Source organism: Daktulosphaira vitifoliae, unplaced genomic scaffold, assembly GCF_025091365.1.
Source record: "Daktulosphaira vitifoliae isolate Bord-2020 unplaced genomic scaffold, ASM2509136v1 Scaffold_1, whole genome shotgun sequence".
Taxonomy (NCBI): Eukaryota; Metazoa; Arthropoda; class Insecta; order Hemiptera; family Phylloxeridae; genus Daktulosphaira; species Daktulosphaira vitifoliae.
Genome location: NW_026099572.1, coordinates 60,226,356 through 60,250,761, shown reverse-complemented (window position 1 = coordinate 60,250,761; position 24,406 = coordinate 60,226,356). Strand labels below are relative to the sequence as shown.

At 28.6% G+C, this 24,406-nt stretch overlaps 2 protein-coding genes across 6 annotated transcripts in view; one reads left to right on the top strand and one right to left on the bottom strand.

Moving 5' to 3' along the window:
* Positions 1-24,406, top strand: part of LOC126894407 (ankyrin repeat domain-containing protein SOWAHB) — a 75,184-nt gene that overhangs the window by 34,371 nt on the left and 16,407 nt on the right. For all 4 annotated transcript variants that reach the window (XR_007701396.1, XR_007701395.1, XM_050665426.1 and 1 more), the window contains one exon: positions 19,049-19,138. Coding sequence is in view for 2 of the 4 variants with exons in the window: in XM_050665426.1 (XP_050521383.1) it covers positions 19,049-19,138 (90 nt within the window). In the remaining 2 variants the exon portion in view is untranslated. The remainder of the gene's footprint in view (positions 1-19,048; positions 19,139-24,406) is intronic.
* LOC126894434 (uncharacterized) lies at positions 20,064-22,172 on the bottom strand. 2 transcript variants are annotated; one of them, XM_050665477.1, is made up of 4 exons: positions 22,021-22,172; positions 21,346-21,529; positions 20,888-21,202; positions 20,064-20,622 (listed from the first exon to the last, which is right to left on the bottom strand). In XM_050665477.1, the coding sequence occupies exons 1-4, from the start codon at positions 22,108-22,110 to the stop codon at positions 20,546-20,548; spliced, it is 666 nt and encodes a 221-aa protein (XP_050521434.1). In that variant the 5' UTR covers positions 22,111-22,172; the 3' UTR covers positions 20,064-20,545. The 2 variants fall into 2 exon arrangements, with proteins under 2 accessions (XP_050521434.1, XP_050521435.1); XM_050665478.1 differs by having other exon boundaries at positions 21,352-21,529.

The window sequence follows — 24,406 nt, the reverse complement described above, 5'->3', positions numbered from 1 at the left end:
TAGATTAAATCAAATCATCTTTTAAAATAAACTTCACCTACCAACTGAAATACAGCACACAATATCAATACTGATTTATAAAAAAATGTTGAATGGACAATAAGTATTATTTTAAAATAATTAACTTATGAAACACATCCTGTTGTCTTCAGTCATTCAGATTAATTATTTTTTCGTTTTGTATCGATTGTGGGGAAGGTTTTCTGTTACAAAATTATTACTGACGAGTATGTCTTCTCTGGTTTGTGTTGTCATTACTTCAACACTTAACGCTTCATAGATGTCTATGCGTTGAACAAGTATCCATAGTTGTTTACGTTTGTGTAATCCAATCAAAAATCGATTATAAAAAACACCAAAAACTGACTGAATCTAACGAAAAATTAATTCATTCCTTCCCTTTTCTCATCTCGTCATTTGTACCATTTGTATTCTATTGGTTCCTATAAGAAAACAACCTTCAATGTATGTCTTCGTCAACCCGTTTCTGTTGAAACTAATGGCTATCATTAAACATTTTTATGTCATCTCTTTTTCTCCCCCATAAACATAGGGAAACGGAGTACGCACGATTAATCAAATATCCGGTCCGAGTCGTTACCATTTCCGATTCTAGACTGGCGTCACGTTCTTTTTATAAAACGAGATATTTGCCTCGTATCTCTTAGCGTGTTCACTGTTCACAATCCGTGCCCCTCGTCCAGATTTCATGCACTACCAGTAAAACGCCAATAAAGTTAACCCGAAACCATTAATCATGAACCCGTCCACCGACTGTATACCTATCATAGTGTAAACCATAAATAAAATAACACTTTAATCTAAAAATAATGGATTGTTACCGACTAATCTATTTCAATTTTTCTTTCGTCGGCCGTGCGACCGGAAATCCGAGTTTTCCAACAAGTCGAAAAGAACAGATGTCCGGAAATCTCAAGTACAGACTATAAGGCGCGAAGGTGAAAAGTTTCTCATAAAGTTTTGGCCGACGAATGTTGTCCTAAGTAGTTTAACATCCATCGACATAATTCAATGTAAAAAAAAAATACGTTTTTCATTGGCATTTAATGCCAAGTGTAAATCTGAACGCGCAAAGTCTTAGTAAATACGTTAATAAAAATGAATAAGGTCGTCTCTTCATTGCCAATTGTTCCATGTAACGCAATTCGATTTCAAAGATCGATTTTAAATCGATAAATAATAAATCAAACCATTAATGGTTTATATTTTTTGCCGCCGTAAAAATGAATATTATGTGTTCACGTTTGATAATGTTAGCAGCCGAAATATGAATCGGTGAAATCAGTTTGAAAAAGTTGAAAAGTGAGTGTAAAGTTTGTCATATATAAATAGTTTATTACGGGTATGTAAAAAAAAAAAAAAAAATGATTGTCTCGCGGATAATAAATTGTCGGACACAAACGAGGAGGAGAATCGCGTCGTATAGCGGCAGCGGCGATCCGTATCCGTATCTGATCCGGTAATTAATTGTTGTGTGTTTATAATAAAACAGTGCGCGAGGTTTTTCATTGGCCGCCGGCTGGAGGTGCAGAGACGGTCGGGGTGGACTCGACAAGCAAATGCACTTAGAGCGGTCAACTATGCAAGGGGTAATAATGTTCCCAAGCTCCTCTCCTGTGTATATGTATTTATATTAACGCCGCTTTTATATGTGTACACGAAGAGAGGTCTGCGCAGCGCCGCCGCTGTCGTCGTTTCTCTCTCGAATTCCTTTCGGTATTTTTCCTCCTCTTCGTTTTGTAATTTTTTCGTTTTGTTTTACTTTTTATCCGGTATCATGCGGTCTTGGTCGTTAACCGCACTTTTATGTTAATCGCCGCGTATGTATGTTTTGTAGTCCATTTAATTCATCGTGTAAAAAATGATCGCGAAGCTTCATGGGACACTTTTGCTGGTAGGCGCTAAACTTTGTGATCTAGACAATAAAATAATCTCCGAAAATTTTACACTGCTGTACGAGCAAATATCTAGTGCGAAGTAATACCGTCAATTTTATTTGTTCACTATTCCATTTAACAATATTTAGTTTTGCACCACATCGGTAGATGTCAATCTATTTGGCGTAAACGATAATTACCAATTAGTTTCGAGCTGAGAAATAATTTTTTTGGAATGTGTCAATAACTTGAACTTGGTCGATTCACTGTAGAATGAATTAAATAATAATAATAAATGAGTGCAAACCACGTTAATAACAATAAGTCTTTCATTTGGTAAAAACGAAAAAAATATATTCCTTTTTAAATTGACGTACATATTTTATTTATTTTACGTTTTATCACGTTGTAAACAGTTTTCTAGTTATATTTTAATTAATAAATTAAATGTAATAGATTAGCATAACACGCACATTTTTTTATGTCGTAGCTTAACTTTAAGTGATTTTTAATATGGTTGTCACCAATTTTTAAATTTCATTTGATTTAAAATAATTTTAAAAAAATGAAAATTCACGAATATATTACTTCTGACAGTTAATTCATCGGTCGTATTTTATATTATTTTTTACTTTGTACTTATTGTTATGTGTTGACAATCATTATATCTAAAGAATCGTTGATCACGGTAATTGAAAAACACTCGTGTACCGGACAGAAATGAAAAAATATTTGCAACATGAAAACTTTTTTTTTTTTTGTTATTCATTTGGATAATTGAATATGATAAATTATTTCGTAAAAACATACAAAGTTTATATAATACTTTGACATTCATAAAATTGACGAGCTCTGCGTTATGTATTTCAATTTTCCATGCCAACTATTAATAAAAAAAAATTCAAAAAGGACCTTCCAAATAAAAGTCGTAACGACGTCATTACATAAATCAAATAAACAAAAACGCTATGGAAAATCTTCTCTTAACTTCAATTATAGTTCAGAGACAAATAATTATGGCCGAAATTGCTGCACACACGATATGTCAGGCCGGCGAGATACGTGCAGAGGAATGCTCCGGACCGGCACTAAATCTCTTCCTGCCCGAGCCGTTTGGCGTTGGGCCCACAGTCTGTCCGACACCCAATCCTAAAATACCGTCGACGTCAACGAAAACGACGTCGTAATTAAAAACCAGAGGGCCGTCCCCGTTATGTTTTTTTTTTTTGTATACGCCATTATTCCCTGTGTGCCCTTCGTTTTTACTCCCATCAAAAAAATCCATGCACTCTAAAATACAACCGTCACGCTGCTGTTAAAACACCGGAGCGTTCCGAGTGCAAGAAGGTGTATTATTTTATGTGGCACTTCCCTAAGAGGGTCGACCAATTAAACAGATCATTAAAGACCGTCTTATACTCCGGTAAATTGGGGGCCACCGAGGTGAAAACCGCGGGGCCCGTTAAAACCGCCGCCTTAATTTATATAGACAGTAATATTATCGTTAGTGTTCCATCCCGACGTACCCCTTCACTCGTCTCGGGCACATTGTGTTTTACAGGTTGTTTTTTTTTTCGGTGCGAAAACATATTGAGCTTGGCATTAACGTCATCGCACGCTTAATATACGACATGCCGTTTTTTCTGTCACTGCAGTCGTCATCGTAAATCTTATCTTTATTGTTATCGCAGCTCTTTTTATCGGTCGTAATAATAATTAAGGACCTTCCAGTGTATTTATTTGTTGTGCTCGGAATATATTGTCCGGAGTCTTGGTCTCATCTCCAAACTGGTTGCTCAAATAAACATTAAATCCGCTTCAAGTAATCGATACGATTGAGACGTAATAATTTTATTTTCGCTCGATGGCTGCAAACGCACATAAAATACCGCCTAGTGTTTTATGATAGAATTTTTTATGTCATCCCATTAAAAATTTGTCAAAAACACAATTTTATAAATTAAATCATTTTACACGACTGATTTTTTAACGATTATTCAATATAATATTAAACACGTAAACCATTTAAAGTAGTTGCGCTCCTCAAACGAAACCTTTTGTCATTGATTAATTATATAAAATCTTAAGTTTGTATAAATTAATTGAATACCTAAAAAATGCACTGTTACGTAAAAAATATTCACATTTTATATGAAATGATATTTTAAATACGATGTTACAGTGAGTGTAGGAATAACTTTTTAAGTTTGTGTTACTTCCGAATAAATCTCTCGTGTAAGATAGACAGATAATTGAGGATATTATTATCTACAACTCTTAATACTATTCCGCGGCAATGGCTGCCATAATGAAGTACAATAATGAGGTTTATGGCGTTAAAAAATATTTATTTTTTTTTTGTAAAAGTACAACTAATTTTTCTTGGCGATAGACTTTTAGCACGGGACTCGTCGAACCTGATGCGTTTACTGTAGGTATTATTAATATCCACTTAGGACAGTGACTAGATAATGATGGGCAGTTCGGTAATTGAGCTCAGACGATTTGTATTATTTTTTATAGCCTATTATTTCAACGGGCGTATGTACTTCTGTCCGAAAATTACAATACTTGGACGGTTCCTACTATTAATCATTGGTCGCGCTGCTCATCCTTCTCTGCAAACGTCTAAATCTCTACACTGTGGCGCGCGCTTTCTTCACTATGATCAACGCTCTAAACTAATGATGTGTTTTTTACAGTGGCTATTGTTGTATATAATACATAATCATAACAACGTGTATGTCTCGCTATCCGCCCTGTTGCCACTAGTATTGAGTTTACAACCGACGGTGCTGAGATGTGTTACCCAAATCGTGTAGGTTTTTTGTCACGATCAATTATTTAGCTTGTGTTGTCTTTTTCGAGCATTACGACTTTAGTAATAAAACAACACATTTTTGACCGTGAGAAACTATGAAGCTAACTTGTATGATGTGTGAATTGATATTCGTATAGCATAGTTTGATATACAGTGACTAGTTGGCTTTATGATGTTAACCACAAAGTATAGATGTTGCTAATTACAAATGCAAAAAAAAAATGTTTTTAATTTCCTTAATATTTGTGTTTTCTTAATTATTTTATTCTTAGACAGGCATGATAAATAGGGTAACTAATTATAACTATACTTTAAAAATAATATTATAATTATGAATACGTTATTAAAATATCATCATATTTCATAGTTTAGAATACATTGAAATTAAGACATGTGTATACGTTAATTGGTTTTTCTACTGTTATTAGATTTTCATTAATGTTATCGTTCTCATGTATCTTAGAAACTAAATAAAACTCAATGATATACTTGTACTTTAATTACTATGAGCTAACACTTACACGTGTAATTCTAAGACTTACGATTAAATACAAATTAAATCATTTTGCCAACAGTACTAATGTACAAAAAATTAAGAATAACTAATGATAATATGTTGGAAGTGACTCGCGACTTCAAATGAGAGTTTATTTCCGCATTATTGTATTCTAAACCATTCAAAACCAACCTTTTTCATGTTCTCAGTTTAACGTATCCTATTACGTTTTTTAAATGAAAATATGTATTTTGATGAACGTTTTAAAATTATTTGAGAGCTTAACAACACTTTATCCAGTTTTCCCGTACCTCTTATATATATCTACACGTTTCTCATCCTGTTTTGAGTCTCAACATTTGTAAATGTGCGAGTCCTCAAAGGTTCTCAAACTATATGTCTTCTTTTTTTTAAATACGATATTTTTTTTAAATTATTTTTAGAGAAACACGGTTGTAATAATTTATAAATGAGAGTATCTTACTTAACTTTGAAAACAGGTAAATTATTTGGTTTGCCTTTAGTTTTAGTAGCCTAAATCTATATTTTTAATGAACACCTTATCTGACATAGTGTCAAAACTTGTTTTGTTTATATATAATTTGTAGTCGTTTCCCATCACAATCAGTACATAATGCGTGCACGCGTGATTTTACTAAATGAATAAAAACACCTAATTTACAATAATTAATTAGCTATAATTTATTTAATGTATGCACTCAACAGTTTTGTTAAGTACAGCCATAAAAATAAAAATACAAGATAACTTTTATGTATTTTTATTACATTTAATGTAGTCAGTGTATTACGAAGACTCTCTCGGATACATTGATTAATTAGAACTTGACAATCTTATGTAAATTTTGGTTCTAAAATTGAAACAAATTAAGCATTAAAATTTTTAATCATTAATGTTATTTGTCAACTCTTACAAAATTAATTTGTATAATTTTTTTTTATTAACGCAATATCATTTATACTAATACAATTTTTTTTTTTTTTTTTGCATGTTGATTTACAAATAGGATCCAATGACTGTAAGTAAATTTTATTTAAACTTATTTTAAAATTGAAATGTTTTACTAATAATTATTATATTTTTCCATCTATGTTGCGATGTTGGTGATTATGTCAAATTCTTAAACAGTGTGTAAGTATTTTTAATATATTTCAGTAATTTTATCAAAAACTTTTTCAACGTCATTATTCAATAATATTTATATTTTAATAATTATTATGACTAGTTGTTGATATAATAAGAAAAATCAAGTTTTACATCAACCAGTATGGTAGCATTATTTAGTAAATTTAGTATTTTTTATCGCCACACTTTCGGTGAATATTTTTTTTCTTTTTAGTTATGTTCGATGCATATTACCATTATATATATATATATATATATTACACATAAATACTGGCGCGTCTCCTCGATGATCGATGTACTCGGTGGTGGTTTTCTTATACGGCGCTAACAAAAACGCGTTTTCCCTTTGGACATTAACATACAAGATTATGTGCATATCTAAATAACGCATATACTAGTTTTTTCTTTTAAAAGTGACATGTTAAAATAACGTTTTCAACGCCTTCTTATTTATATTTATAACGATAATTGATCTCATGCATTAATGAAAATCCGAAACATTTTGTAAAAAGTTACTGGAAATCGATACATAATATTTTTTATTTTATATAGTTAGTTTATAATTATAAAGTTATTTTAACTCGACATTAACAGAAAATCACATTCATTATTTACAAACTCATTGACATTAATTAATATTAAGGAAAGTCTTTATTATTATAATTTTTTAATAAGCCTTTAGCATATAAATCAAAGAGCCTTTATTTTATAACAAAATAAAACAAGCTGAATTAAAATTTTTATTAGTTATTATTAACAATAACTGCATTAATACGTGTTAATCTTGTTAATTACCTCAGTGATATTTTTTATCCGTCTACCAATCAAATATTTAATAAAAATTTATAATATTATAATAATTACTATCAAAAATCATAGAGTATTTATTTAACACCATATAATTCTAATAATTTCTTTTTAACTTTTTTAAAAAATTCTTCTTCACTACAGATTTCTTTTTAAATTATTGAAATCGATAGTATGTGTTTGGTTTCTTTCGTCCTAACGCAGTTTTTTCATGGGAGATTGAAGAATATAGTCGTTTTTAGATATTGTACCCTTAGGTAACTATATAATAATAATAGTATCTGATCGTGCGTATAGCAAAAAACTTAAAACATATAAGTATTACACATTTTAATAATTTTAAATATTCCCGTGATGATCCCTACGAGATAAAATACACTATTAAAGAAGTATTATGTTGCATGTACGACTATAATAATATACTTTTATGAATTTGTTTTTTTTTACTGGACATTATATACGCATGGCAACCGAATTACCTTGGGGTGATTATAATATGTAACCAACAATTAGGCGGACGTTAATACGGCGGCAGTGACTTCACCGACCGAGATTGCCCAAGGGCTGTAAGTGTTAGGGATGCACATACAAACACTCATAGATGTTAACGGATAAGAATAGGTGTATCATGACAGAGCCACAGAAGCCGTTTAATTTTTTTATAACATATAATGCGCATATATTTGTACATAATATCTTCCCCCGGGACAGCATTCATGTTAATGAGGGACACCTGTCTTGATAAAAATTTACATTCATTTCACATAAACATTTTGTTGTACTTAAAAGTTTTTTCTCTCTTTATTCAGACAAAAAATTTGCTTACATACATGCCATACATACTTATTTTTGTGTAATACTTCTTTATAAACTTTATGAATAATATTATGGGCTCATATTTTTCCATTATTATTAAACATAAGTACAGTCGTGACGGCTGTATCGCACTCGTCAAATGTCACCATCATAAACTGTTGTGGCCGTTTTACATAATTCTTGCGGTAGCCAAGACAGGTGCCAGGCATAAATTTGTGACGTTCACTCTTCGGCAATATTATGTAAATACCAAAGTTAAAGTATATTGTAAAAATTACATAAAAAAAAAAAACCATTTAACTGACATTTGTGAAATAAATTTTAAATTAGCTAACTGTTTTATGTCTTTGTATAAAATATTTTAATTTTAATTTCTGTGTATGATGAACATATGTATATATTATCATTTAAACGAACATTTTTATTATTTCTTTGATTTTATAGCTTATGGTTTATCATTTTGTAAACGTTTGAAATACTTTAAAACTTTCTATAAGTTTTTAAAAAATTATCATCAATATTTGAATTTTATACATTCTCAACTCACGTTTAACTTATTACAACGAATAGATTATAATTTATATTTGTAATCTGTATTAAATTCAAATAAATTGGATCTTGTAGTAATCTTTTAACATATTTTTTATTGTTTCCTTCGATTTGTTTATGCAACTATTAATATCGACAACTATAAGTATCTATGAAAAAAAAATTGTTGAATTTTACTCTCCAGTAGTTAATATTCCAATAACTAAGAGAATAATTTAGTCTCAAAGAAAGCATTATTGTAATATTTTGACTTTGTAGTCAAGAACTAAAAAATATATAATTATAATTCTTATATTTCCAGGCTTAAATAACTACACAGACCTTAGTGTTATCAGCTAGCGTCCAATTAAATTAAAATATATATAAGAAAAAGTAAACACCGACTTTCTTTTTGCCGCTGAACCGTTTTGAAAATGTGATCTCTTATATTTATGTGTACAGAATACTTAATGATAAGCAGGCTCGTGTGTTATTCATAATAATAATTTTTTAAGAATGTGGTTTTACATATTATATTGCATACGACACTTTGTAAAAAGATGTGTACAACGTGTACTCACGTAGGCTAAAACTTTTTTCGGTAGGCGTCATCATTCCTCTGTGTACGGTCGACAAAGAGGTAAAACAATATTACATATAAGTATACCGAATATAATAATAATTTTTTCTTCTTATTTTGTTATGATATATGTTTCCTCGGGTTTTTTTCAACCGCGCTTGCCACAATTCAGATCCACCGCACAGATAGTATCGCATCTATAATTTATGTGTGTTTAACCAACACGGTAGCATGGCCACGCTAGACTCTCTAAATGGCTCTTGTCTTATCACTAACCGAGATTTTTCTCGACAAAATTCAACAATTTTTACACATATGTTTAGAGAATGGTCGTTTCAAGTACATAATAAGCCGGTAGTTACGGATATAGTCTATTTTCCGCCTATGTCAAAAATATATATATGCGATGATAATTTTGACAGGAAGTGAGAGAGATAAAAAAAAGTCTTTGCAACAAAATAGCGCTATTTTTCAGTATTTAACTAGGTGTACCAGTAGTAAAAGTATTAAGCATTTTTCAACTCTTACCACTATAATATTAATAATAACGATGTCTGTGGAATAAATTAGCTGATGTTCTGAGATAAGTAAGCAGTGTCCCGTGACTTTATAATTATATCTATGATATATTAGTGGACGCTGAGAAATATATTCACGTTGAAGTATAATATGTAATGTAGTATTCATTGCTTCCGTACAATGGTCAGTATGACCCGAGTAAAAACAAATAAAAATGGAAGACATTTGTGTTATAATTTTATTTTAATATTCTTCATAAACAACGTAGAGGAACGTGGAAATTCGGAGAAGCGTCATTTAATATATTTTCGAATAGCTGTTAAGTAATTTATAGATCCAAAGGAATTTACTATTAGACGATTTCACGCTATTTATTTTAATATATAAATTATAAACAAATAACCGATATATCGTAAAAATGTAATTAATTATTAGTTTATTGAAAATTTTTGAAAAAAATGCATGCTATTAAGAAATAAATAAACATTTATAATTTTCTAATTGAAATTTATTTTTATTTTGCATGTGAATGTTGCACTTTTTACGTTTGGATTCAAATAACTGCAGTATGTAAGTATTAACTTTTGTATAATTTAATGACGTAACCTTAATGCACTGTCATAGGTCAACTGATTGAAAACCAAAAGTTATTTTTTTATTATTTATGAGTAAAGCATATAACAAGATTGTTTTTGCACTCTTCCTGGCAGCTACTGGAACTTTGACCGACAGTTTTCACCGTGCATACACCAACGCACTATTGAATAATGTTAATTAACGCTGAACTCCTATTGTTTCCTATTAATTATCATAATTGTATTATATGAGTTGAACGCATAAAGCAGTTTAATGCTCTCGATATAGATCTTATGTGTACGTACATAAGATATAGACGTATATACGTTTGTGTACAAAATAATTTTAGTGTATATATTTATACAGGGTGTTCCACGATGTTCTGACAAGTACACATACTTTTTATGGCGGTTAGTCAGAAAATCATGCGACACCCTGTATATGTACCGTAGATAGGTGTACGTTGAAAGGGTGGAGGTTGATTATCATATCGTGTCAGGATGTGTAACAGTTTATGGGTTGTTTTTGTAGGAGTGTTGCGCTATAGACTTGTAAAATTATTGGCCTATCGCACCCTGCATACCCGCCCCCATTACCCGTTAACATCCGGGATCATGGCTTTATGTTAGTTGTACTTTAATAATGGTTTTAAAAAGAAGTACTTATATGTAATTCTTTATACATGAAAAAATATTGCTTTTATTAAATTAAAACTTCAATTAGAACACATTATTAAAGCATACATTTGATTGAAATGTATAATTTTGCATTATATGATACATATATTGTTATATGATGAATTTTTCTCGAAATAATATAAGGTACAATTATTCTTTCTTCGTAAAATAGTTGTAGTATTTTAAAAATCTAGAAAAGTACTTGCTTTTTTTTCTTGTTATTCCTATTATTTCTGATGTATACAAATTCAGGTCAACCTATTTCGTAAGTTTATTATTTATTCAAGTCAATCTAAGTGAAATGTTACACATACTTAATTAAATATTCATTTTAAAAGAGTTGTTAGAAAACTAAATACTGACAAGTAGAAAATTTACCCATGTAATGCATTCTTTAACGTTAGACAGCAACACGCGTGTTCATTCATAACTATTATCATTTTATTAGAATTGTAAAAAAATTTATTGCAAAAGTCATAGTTTCGTTCTAATAATATTTTCAACTTCATATGTACTAAAATTGAGAAATTTTTCACGCAAAAAATTACATAAAAAAGGTAATTGATCAAGAGTACTTGAAATAACATAGTAAAAAGGTTTTCTAAATGTGTTTAAGTATTCCGGCCTCATTAAAGCAATAGCGCTATACAAAAAAAGGGTTAATACTATGGTATTATAAAATTTTACTCCGCCTTAATGGGGATAACACGATTGTTTAATGTGTGAATACGCACTTAAGTATATGTTTTTATTGTAAAACAAGGGTTCATTATGCATATACATACAAACATAGAAGTCGCAATATTTTAAAAATTTGACCTAAGGTTCCCACCGTCGTAGGAGGTAATTGTCTTTAATATCCAACTGAGTAGTCTTCTATCATTATCACCTGTTTATTACCTCCTACCTACTTGGATCGTTTTGAATCACCTGTTTACCACAATTAAAGTCATATTCGATAACTCGTTATTAAAAGTCATTAAGCGAACGCTTTGCATTTTTTTTAACGGATGAGCAGGTGTCCTTTGTGTAGTTCCGAAAAAAAAATAATAATAAACTCGAACACGTGTAGAGATAAGTCTACATATCTGATAGTTTAGTTAGTTTATTAGTAATATTTAACTTATTTTTTCAATAAATATTTGTTTTGTTTTGTAATTCATTAATAATTTAATTTAATAAAACTAAAAGTCACTATTTTAGTTATTGTCAGTTACAGTGTTCATTTTGCATTTGAATAATACATTACTAAAAACTTGGTATAGAGTACATTTAGAAATATAATTAATGTTGATTAATAGAACTTGACTGTATCATATTTTATTAACTATCTAGAAAATAATTTTTTGGTCGAATTTTATTGTAAAAAATATTAAAGTATCCTTTTTAACAATAGAATTTTAGTAATTTTAAAAAGTAAAATAATTACGTGTATTATGTTCAATTAAATGTATGCTTACATCTTGTTCAATTAACTTTTTATGTTGCTTAACATCAAATTTAATTTAATTGAAAAAAATGTATAGCTATAACTTTTAATACTATAATAACAGTTAGGATATTAGTAGACAGCTGAAGTGTTAAGTTTTGATTTCGCATAAAGTTAAAATAAACATTAAAAAGGGTGAATACAAAAAATTATTAAGATCAATTCCTAAATGGCGGTCTTTTCAATGGATTAAATGTTTTTATTTCAAAAAAAAAAAATACTGTTCTACAGTAAAACCACATTGAACCGCAAATAATCTTTTTTCTCGTAATTTACTATAGGTAATCGAGTACTCGAGCAAGTAAGTTTTGAGTATTCATGAAAAATGCTTTGAACAATTGGATGATACAATAGGAGTGGTGACGGTCGTTTAAATAGTCATAATATGACCTACGTGTACATGTTATGTACACGTAGGTATATCTTATTTAGAAAATAGTATGTCGTTTGTCAATTTTCGGAGTAACCGCCTTTGGTTGCATATGTTTATGCGAACAAACGCATTGTAAAAAACAAAATGGTTTTGTGCTAAAGTATTATACAAATTATTGTAATCCGACCACTCGTAACACAGCGGCCGGTATCGCCTAAACGATTATGGATAAATTTGCTCATTGAAGGCGGCGGTCTTTTTATGTGATCGACACGCGGTTGTTCTGCCCTCGTGAACTCTTATGTCCCGACTGAAGAGCCCTTTATGTTTGTACACTTTGTGTTTAACAGAAATATATGCTGCCAACTACCGCAAGTGTCATCGGGTACGGGGCGCTGAACAATTTCTGTAGTCGGCCGCGAGGAAACGAAACCGACAAAGACATTTCGGTGATCCGTTCGCCTACAAAATCCGCTTTTCTGTGAAATCCTCTTAAAAAAAAATAAAAACGTATTTTGAAAAAAAGTAGCTTCATTCTCTTGTACTCCTATCAGAGGTGCTCATCGCAGCGGCGCGCAAGGACCAGTTTGCAGAGGAAGCAATAAACCACAGCGCGTGCAGCCGGTTATCAGCCAACCAACTCTTATATATTTATACATTTACATAGTTCAGTATATATGTGTTCAAAAACGTATGTACAATACTTCATATGGGGATAAAAATCGCCTGTTCAGATTTATCGGGTGAAATCCTGCGTGTGTGTGTATGGGGCGATCCGGATTTATTATACATATTATTACAGAATCGGTTGGGTTGGGTCCACCTTGTGAATGTCAACACGTCCGTCTAGTTTATAACTCAGTTGCCGAACTTGATGAATTTCTACCACACCCATGTAAATGGTATATCTTAATTTTACTATTCTTTGATTTCGACACGATCAATTGTCGCACTGTTGAATATTAGATGTTTGATTATCATTTTTTTCGATTGTAGTTTTGAGATACAGCCGTTAAATTGAAAATGGGATAAGTTTCGTGCAATTAGTACACCCAATTCAGTGAATTACCGATGACAAATAATAGATTACACTTTGCGCTGAGTAACCATAGTGAACTTTAATACATAGTTCAAATGCACATTATGGACCTCGAGTTCGCTATATCAATAAAATATATTCCACACTCTCGTGAAACGAACAATTATTAACTGTAATCTTTTTGATGTAATTATCAATTTTTATATCTAAATAAAAAGATGGAATAAAAAAATTACTATCAAGTAGTCAAGTTTGTCTAAAATTTCTTTCGGACTATTTTTTTGTGCTAGTATTTTAGTTGGTATTCATTAAAATGATATAATATTATTTTACGGATTTCTGAATTATTCTTTGATCTGATTTTTTTATTATAATTAAAATAAAAATACTTTTTGAAGCTCTAAATATTGGGTATAATTTTAAGAAAATTACTTAACTGTGTTATTTTTAATTTTTAAAAAGTAAATGACAATATTCAGTAATTTTTCTAAAAAAAACGTCAGTCAATTTCATAATTTGAGTTCAAATTTTAATATCATAAAACATTAAAAAAAAATATATATATATATATTATAGTTCACTCAAAAGATATATATGATGATTTTTTTTTTAAATAAAACCCTCCTTGTAAAAATTAAAAAATTCGTAAAATAGCAGACACTCTAATATACCGTAAGTAATACAAAATATCACTTTTTTTTATTATATAAAACACAAATGGTTAAAAAATAAAGACATTTTAAGAATAATCATGAGCCTTTTTCACAAGACTAGATTCTTCTTCGAGTTTATCTTTTCTAAAGCAGTGTTTAGACGTAGAAAAATTTGCCCGATATGAAGTGCATTGTTCCATGGGCACTTTAGGTTTTTTGTATAGCGCTGCGGTTGGTGAAAGCACTTCGGTTTTTACCTTTTGAAGTTTGAAAGGTTTGTAACTATTGCGATGAACGGTTGTAGTCTCCATTGGCCTTGAAAAAGTTCGTAATGCCGGCTGTTGTTTTACACGCAAATATGGTTCAGTAATGGGCGGTTTTTGGTACGTACTCCTCGTGCTGGTGTCGCTCTCCATGGGAACTTTGATACGAGCCGAACGACACAGATTCGGCCTTTCCATCGTTCGACCTGAAGAAGTTTATTCAGTACATTTTAATTTAAATATTACACTGTGGAAATTCATTAGTGTTAAATCTCTCAAAGATTTTCGTAAACGCAATAACTATTTTATATTTTACTCGACAGCTATTAAGAATATTTTAAATAACGTCAATCTATTTACACAGTACTGTGCAATATATTCTCGTATTAGAAATTCCAAGCTCACCACTTTTCTCCCCTTTGTATAGTTTATTACAAAACAACATGTTGATCTACAATTATTTTTAAGGATTCCTTTCCGCTTGACTGAAATCCGTGCAAACTTATAAAACCCATTCAATTCTTGATCCAGGCGCAATTTTTTTTATATTTTACCATTAATAACTAGATATGTATAGTATTTAATATAGTATCTAATGTTATCTTATTTTTAATCACAAATATTGTATCAATCGGCTATTGTAAATGTAACTTAATATTTCAACGTTTGAATATATTTGTATGAACGCTTAATTTATTATAAAATGTACCATTTACGAATTAATTTTGTAAAAGGATAATTAATTAACGAAATTTCAATTTTCATAACGGCAATTAATATAACCAATTTTTATTACCGTAATCCATGGGTTTTGCAGAGTAATCCACTCTTTGTGTAGTTTCATATCTAAAAACACCATCTCCTGGGAAACTGTGATCTTTAGTCACTAAAGCTCGTTCTCTACGATGCTCATTTTTCCACGGAATATAAGTGTTCTTGTATACAGTACTAGTGTCAAATTTAATTGGAACGCGACGACCAGAAGTTTTGACATCTCGACACAGACGACGGGGTTCCAATGGGATTGGTTTGTAAGAAGCTTTATGTACGGTCAACTTTTCCATTTAAAATAAATGACAAAAACTAACACTCGATTAAATATTTATACCCTGTTGCTTAGGATTCCGATTTTACATTTCGTTAAAAATATTTACTCATAATTTTAAATATATTTTTATCTAGTTTTGCGTAGCTTTTTTGGGATTACTTTAGTAAATATAGCAATAATATTAATTAATATGCATGTGTAATTCCATAGTTACCTTGCTAATAAACTATTGTTTGTCATCGAACTCCAAGCGTCAATGATACTGGAGTATTGTTATTGCAATTAATTCTTATAGTCTTAAATTTCAACATACAAGTACAGTAATTAACTCGTAAATAATTGTTTTATTAGTTTTATAGCAGACGAGTCGTTAGCTCGGTTGAAATTAGTGCGGTGAAATTGATTTTTCATGTAAAAGCCGTTATTGAAATATTTAATTGTACAGAGAGTTATAAAAGTTGACAAATGATGCCCATCCTCTCGGGACATTTAGGTTTGTCAACAGCGTAGCATTGCCTAACTTGGACTAAATCGATGTCAAAGTATTCTGTTCTCGGCGGGAAGTGCCACACTTAGTTGTCTGGTTTCTGTCGTCAGTTACAAATGATGCGTTTTCCGAGAGACGTCCATATTACCGGAACCAGACGGTCGAAAAACGTTTCGTTTTTTGTGTTGCTCGAAAAACACGTGTGCCCCGACCTTTTAACATTGACAATCACCACCGGCCGCTATTATTTATCTCTTCGCTTTAATAGGAGTCCGATTGCGCTTTGCACACAATCTGGCTGCTGGATGCAATGAACCTTACTCATATCTCCTTAGACTTGTGTTTTCGCAACTCTGAACATGTCTAAACATTTGGTCGTTGTAAAAGACTACTATATATTCCATTACTCGCGCATTTTAATATCCAATCATTTACGAACCAGATTTTGCTGTATCATTAGCTCAACACGTTTACTATGAGTGCACATTTACCTTTCACAATATGCATTAGCGTTTTCTTCCTTTGTGGTGTCTAAATAGTTCTTTCGTGTCATGCACCAACAAATTAATGCCAATAACACTTTTCGTGATGTTATTGAGTGATTCATGGCTCCTTAATTACTACTAGTTTGATCTATTTTTTCTTGTCTCTTACAAACACACGGATAACGCTCAACTAAAAGTTGTCCGTGAAAATTCGACGTATAAAACCTCATTATCGAATCGCTTTGTTAATTCATTACAGTTTTATGAGAACAAAATTTGCTTAACAATAAAGAGAGAATTTTAAAATGAAATAAATCATATATTTTTAATTTTCAGCTATTTTAAAAAATATTCAAATTGTTGGATTTTTTTACGTTTGATGTAAAAGTCCGTATAATCCAAATCGTCTTAAAGTTATTGTTAAACTAAACGTGTACAGATGTTGGCAAAATTTAAACATATTTGCGAGCAATTAAACTCCAAACATCGTGTATGAGATCTTTTTTGAAATTATTTATTGCCTCGTGCGCTTACACGAGTCGTGTCATTAAGAATACATGTTTTGGTTATGATTTACGTACGCCATGCATTTTGGCGGCGTTTGTCACTAGTGATAACATTAAATTATTATATACACCTCGCCCCTCACTCCAATGATGAATGGACAGCATTAAAACTGAAACAGTCCAGTTTAATTACTTCGAATCCACTTCTTAATAAATTTAATGTTTAATTATTTATCTAAAATGATAAATTTACACAATCTAAAAACAGAACGACTTGATAATCTTCCAAGTCAACATTTTTAAATTGATTTTTCGTTTATACTTTTTATACAAATGCAACCATTTGATTACTTTTATTTGCCCTGACCAATTTGTTTTAATCAAATATTATCTTGTTCCATTTATGGTTTTTAAGACAAATGTAGTCTCGCTTTATTGTTTTACACATAATGTACATTAAGTGAATACACTTTTATTTTAAATGTTGAATTATGCGTTGTTCAAAACCAAAAAATATTTCGGTTGTTACCACGCGCGTTAGTAAAAAAATAACAATCATGTAAAAGTTAACTCGGACACGTTTATATAATCTGCATGTTCCTATTGAATAAATAATAATACATTATTCCATTTAATCGACCCGTGTAATCCGTAGGTATGGACGTTTTCAATTATTTACCGTACCTTTTACCTATACAATCGATGATATCCATCCGATTAACATTTAACACAGTTACACGACAAATTGATTACAGTAAATATAAATAAAAATAGTGTAGGACGTTGATGTACTTGTGAGTGTTATAAAACGACGCGCTTTTGAGACCAGAAAAGTACAAGGTACGAATGTAAGCATGTAAAACATAAATTTCGTTCTTATATACTCGAATTTGACGCAATAAAAACAGTACTACAAACTGGGAAAATTAATTTCAATTATTTTTTATTGTTCAGAATGAATAATTTTTACGTTTTCAACAACAATTAACAATGTATATTGTCTTTAATAAAGTTTTATTTTATTACGGTTGTGTTTAAATGAAAACAGTAATCGAGTGTAATGTACTCATAAATAATTAACTGGATTGGAATTGTTTGCTTAATTGTAGTTGTATTCGTTCTTGAGTGACGGAATTAATGATGTTTCGATATTATATTTCTAATTATATTTTAGAGTAAAATAACCTCAAAGTTATTTTTATAATCTCCCTTAATTTTCTAGTTTGCCATTAAATCTATTTGAAAATATGAATGTCGCTAGATGAATGTTTCATGTCTTAGTTTAGCTGTACCTTTTGTTCATTAACTGAATAATTTTAAACAATATCATCTACTGTTATGTACCGTGAAACCTACTACGTGTTTTATGTTTATAATTGTTTGGTATTAATTCAGAACAAAATTGTATATAGTATAGTCCCAAGAGGCTTTAAACTTACATAAGTAGCTATCTCATAGTTTAAGGATGACGCACCCCGCTGCAATAACTTCACATTAAAAGGGTTGATTAGTACAGGTGTAAATTAAACAAAAAATAATTACCAACAAAACAAAACTACCGCCGGTGTAGTCACGAACGCGAGTGCAGCTGATACGAGTTGCACTCAATGAATATAAAATTATATTATAAACTATTAACTTAAAAAAAAGTATTATATGTCCAATGAAAATTTGTTTCTCTAGCCAACATATTAAAGAACAGCATGCTAGATCAATTAATTCTGTTGGATAACTACAATAAAATTTTCCCTATATCTATACGTATTGTATTTAAAACAATACAAGTATTACTTGTGTAAAATTTTACTTTTTCAAAATGATGATAAACTCTTCCTGTTTCTAGACGGCATTACATTGGGCAGCAAAACATGGTCATATGGATTTAGTGAAAATGCTGGCAGGGACTTACGGTGCAAACGTGAATGATAAAACGGTAAGTTAAAAATAAAAATGATAATATCCAGTAATGTGAACACTACAGTCAGAATGAATATCCATGAAATGGATTTCTGTCGTTTTGAAGCTATAGACTAAATATCTATTTTATTTAAACATTTATGCATTTGCTAATTATTTGGATTCCTCAGACAGATTATCTGCCTCGGGCACTTATTGTAGCGTTATTATTACATTCCATTGTATTTACTATAGACTTCCACTAGATACGTATTGAGATAAAAAATTGTATTTAAATATATTATTCATTATTATCACGGTCATAGTAACGAATACATTTATAATTATCAGCAATAACAATAATTGTTTCCCAAAGATTTGGTTTGATAATAATAGTTATCAAACCAAATCTTTACTATTATTATAATAGTAGTATTCATTTTTCCCCGTGAAACGCTTATATGAGTTAACATTTTATAAGCAATTATTTGGATGCAGTCTGTATAAAATCTTAATCTAAATCAATAGGTACGACAATAGGGCCCCGGGGTACACTTAGACGATATGTTTTTCGAAACTATCGATTCACTTTTTAGATATGATAGCATCGTTGTCTGATATAATATAATATATATAACTGATGACGACGACTGCTACCGTTAAATCCATGTCGCCATGCATCATATGCTTAATATAAAATATATAATCCTAATAAAATTAAAGGCATTAAGAATTATGCGCATTCTATAGTTATTCTGATGGTGCTTTGTTGTAATCAAAATTATTACTTTAATGTGTATATTTTAATCTTTGAACATTATAATAATACATTAGCGTGATATTTTTAAGCTCTTTTTTTTTCTTTCACTGAATCTAGTAAAAATGTAATGAAAATTAGTATCAAAAGATTATTTCTAACATTTATTTATGATTCAAAAATAGTAGATGATTAAAAAATCAAATAAATCTATTATATTTTTATTTTTTTGTAGATTTTATTTATTTTAACAGTATTTTGTGACAATAAAATATTATATATAATAAATAATTTTATAATTTTTAATTAAAAATAACAAGATCTTTTAAATTTATATGATAATATTACTAGTTTCTTCTTCTTTTTTCTCGCCTTAATCCCAACTATTTGGGGTTGGCCACCTTTATCATAAACATTCACTTGACACGATCATCCACATCATCTACGCTGACATCAGCCGTCCTCATATCGCTATTATTACTATATATATATATATATATAAAATATTATAAATCCAAACTAGTAATAATAGCGATATGAGGACGGTTGATGTCAGCGTAGATGATGTGGATGATCGTGTCAAGTGAATGTTTATGATAAAGGTGGCCAACCCCAAATAGTTGGGATTAAGGCGAGAAAAAAGAAGAAGAAACTAGTAATATTATCATATAAATTTAAAAGATCTTGTTATTTTGAATTATTAGTTAAATGCAGTGTATTCTTCAAATAGTCATCCAAATAAAATGTCATCAACGTAGAAAAACCTGAAAATAAAATTGCTTTAATAATAGAGAACAAAATCATATTGTAATGTTAATTTCGAGAAAATTATTATTATTACTAAGTAATTAAATAATTATTAAATCACTTAGCAATAAAGATTTTTGAAATTACTACTCATAAGATGTGTGGAAAAAAACGTCACATTATTATCTTATTTTATCTTCCTTTCAAAAATAACATTTTATACGTAATAATATTTAAATTATTCTCTTATAAATAATTTTAAAAAAACTCTTAAATAAATACTTTTGAAGTTTATTTGGTCATCATTTACATTTGTATTATCTTTTGATTTATTCCATTTGTTTTTAACCTGTTGTATACTATTCATGATTTGTTCGTCATTCAGATCAAAAATAAAACTTTTTAACAAATTAAAAAATACATTGGTTGATATAAATTCTGAATCATCAGAATAATATATAAATATAATTTTCAAAATATCATCAACACTTTTGTTATAACCAACAGAATTTAGCTCATAATGTTCCTTTCTAAATTTCTCTTGAAATAGTTCAATATATTTTATCACATCTGTTATTTCACATATTTTTAAAAGCCCTAAGAATAAACATTTTTATAGAAATTAGACAAATATAATTTTTTTATATACTATTAAAAATTTTTTTTTGAACAAATATAATTTTGTTGCAGTTTTACTTATTGCGCTAATCATTTTTATGTAAATTCAAAGTGATTATTACATTTACATTCACTTAGTATTTCTTCAACTAATAATTTTTTATTTTGAATCATAGCTCTAATTATCGTGTTATCCATAATACTTTTTAAAATTAATTCATGAGGTTCATTTAATTTGTGTTTACTAAACAACTCCTTATTCATAACTTTCCTAAGCTCAAAGCAAACACTTTTCAGTTCTTCATTCTGTGTAATTTAATAAAAATATTATATTATTATATAAAATGTGCTATTTGTTTAATTTTAGTATAACTATTGAACATTTCGCTTTGTTTTTGTTTTTTTTTAACAGTTTTTCTATTTTTAAATTATGTTAATAAGAATTTTTTTAATTTACTTGCATTTTAGCATAGAATAAAAATGCCAAAATTGTTTAAAAATATTTACTGTAAAATTATTTGTTCAAAAGTTTTTGGATTTGTCATATCTTCTTGTCTAACGCTGTATTAAAACAATATTTTAACAGAAAATATGAAAATTAAATTTTTGTTCAGCTACTACGTAATCGATACATTTATATTGCATAGTGTAATATGAATGAAATATTCGAAATAAGGTTCAATTATGTAATTTAATTAATAAAAATGTTCTATTATTAAATTTCATAACATTATATTATTAGTTTTAATGTAATAAACTAAAATCTATGAATGTAAAGAAAATATAAGTATAATTACCTCTTTATTTATTCTTAAACACGAAGGTAATGCGATGGATGAATAAATACCACATAGAATAATAAATACTTTGCTCATTTTATAATGCATATTTAAATGATTAGAGCAAAATTCAGAAACTAAATAATATTAATTCAAATAAATTTTAAATATGGAAAATCTTCAATTACTCCACAAAATTTAACTATTAAATACTATTTTCTTATTGACATTTCAAAGTTAAGAATAAAGTCATATCATAAAATAAAATTGTTTTTTTTTTTTTAATTCAACATAATTAATAATTTTCATACATTTTGAAGTAAAATAATTCTTGTTTTCTCGGTAATAAATTAAAATAATATAAATTTTGTATTTACATTTTTATCATCATACGTTGAGCGTACACATACATTATATTATACAAAACAATTATAAATAATGTTAATAGCTCTGTAAAATGTTATTAATAAAAACTAGTAAACTAAAACTATGTTAGGTTAGATTTTATGATTGGTCTCGAGTTTTTTGGCAAACAATTACTCAAGTCTTCTTTTATTCAGTCAATGATTTATCGATCAAATTTGGCCTTTTAATGGAAATCATATTTTTAATATAATTGAACTAAATTTGTCATGTTGTGTAAACAGAATTTGAAACAATTTTAAAATACAATTTTATCGTGCTTCACAAATATCATCTTAAATGCAATAATAAAATGGATTTATAAAATAATTAATTTCGAAATTTAATCCATTAACTATATTATCTCTAAATCATACACATTATAGAGATATTTCTGCCATTTAACTGAGGTATAACTAAAGTATTATTATTTTTGTGATATCAAATTAATATGTTTTTATCACGCAATTTATTCAAAAATTTAGTTACTCTAGTAACTAGTTTATATTTCAATTTTCATTTAAAAGCTTTTTTATTATTATTTTTGAATTATCAAAATCATTTGATTATTTGAAAAATCAGAAAAAGAATAATTTAATTATTTGATTATTTTAATGGATTATTCTTATCGTTAAAAATAAAACTATATTTTTGAATATGGTAGTCGTTTGGACCATGAAGACTATCTCTGAGGACAAATTTTTTTTCATAATAAAGTATATCGCATAAGATTTGATTTAGATACGTATAAAGGTGTCCAGATGTCTGGAACATATTCAAAAATTAAGTAGAATAATTTAACTTTTTGTTCAAAAGTTGCTATTTTGAATCTCCCTGCAATTAAAAGGTCATATTTCCAAAAAAAATACACCTATTGAAAGGGAAATACTTAATGTATCTGTAAAAAAAAAATTGTTTTGATTTCTCATTTTTCTAAATGTTATGACAATTATAATTTAAAAAATATCCATTTTAAAAACAGTAGTTTTTTGGTAAAATTCTCTGATTTACGGAGAACCAGAAAACATTATGTAAATTTTGAGTGCAATATTATTAACTAGATATGATTTGTGATCTTCTAATGTATCGTTAAATAAAATTTGTCCGTTGAGACATGAAATAAGTAGTGACAGACGAAGTTATTGATCTTAATAAAAAATCATATGCTATTGACGTTATATTTTTGAATTGTACTCATAAAAGAAAAAAAATTGTTGATTCAATATAACCTATTTTATAAAAAAAAGTCATAATTTTGTAAATTTTCATAAAATAAAAATAATAAATTTTTGATTTTTAAACAGTATATTAATTATAAAATAATTATAATATCATGTTCTTGGTTATTAATAGTATTGCAGGGATAAAACAACTAATGTATCTGTTTTGTAGAAAAAATTGTCTTGTTGTCAACTTCTTTAAGTAGTCAACATGTTGATTATTATTCTACTTCTGAACTATTAGTACTATTTAAATAAACCATAAAAATTATTATTTAAAATGAATAATATATTTTCGAAAAAATATTAAATTATATCTTGCTATTATAAAAAGTATGTTTCATTTGAACATGGATGTTTAATGCATTGTAACCACATTATCACAATAACTCAAAAATCTCAGAAAAATAGAACATTGATAAAATAATTTTATAATCAAATTTTTATAGTATTTAATTTATATATTTTGAAATATGTTAGAGCCACATTGTCACAACATCATATAAATGTTTTGAAAATTTGATGAAATGTAGTTTTTAATATATTAAATTTTGATATTAGACTCAATAACTTTATTTAAATATTAATATCTTATATTAGTATCATATGTCTGATACAATTGTTTTATATAATGTAATATATAATATTTTCATATAATTAAATATCTATCACGTGGTTTCCCATAGTCAATGTCCTTATGGACAAGAAACTACTTTACATTAATGGATTATAGTTAACTAATAAAAATCAAATAATCAACATTTAGTCAGAATAAAATTAAA

Excerpts from the sequence above, each read along its gene's own strand:
- LOC126894434 (XM_050665477.1), bottom strand. The coding sequence starts at position 22,110 with ATGCATTATAAAATGAGCAAAGTATTTATTATTCTATGTGGTATTTAT. Across the intron at positions 21,530-22,020 it reads GTTTAAGAATAAATAAAGAG|AATGAAGAACTGAAAAGTGT; the intron begins GTAATTATACTT and ends TAAATTACACAG. Across the intron at positions 21,203-21,345 it reads AATACTAAGTGAATGTAAAT|GGCTTTTAAAAATATGTGAA; the intron begins GTAATAATCACT and ends GTTTATTCTTAG.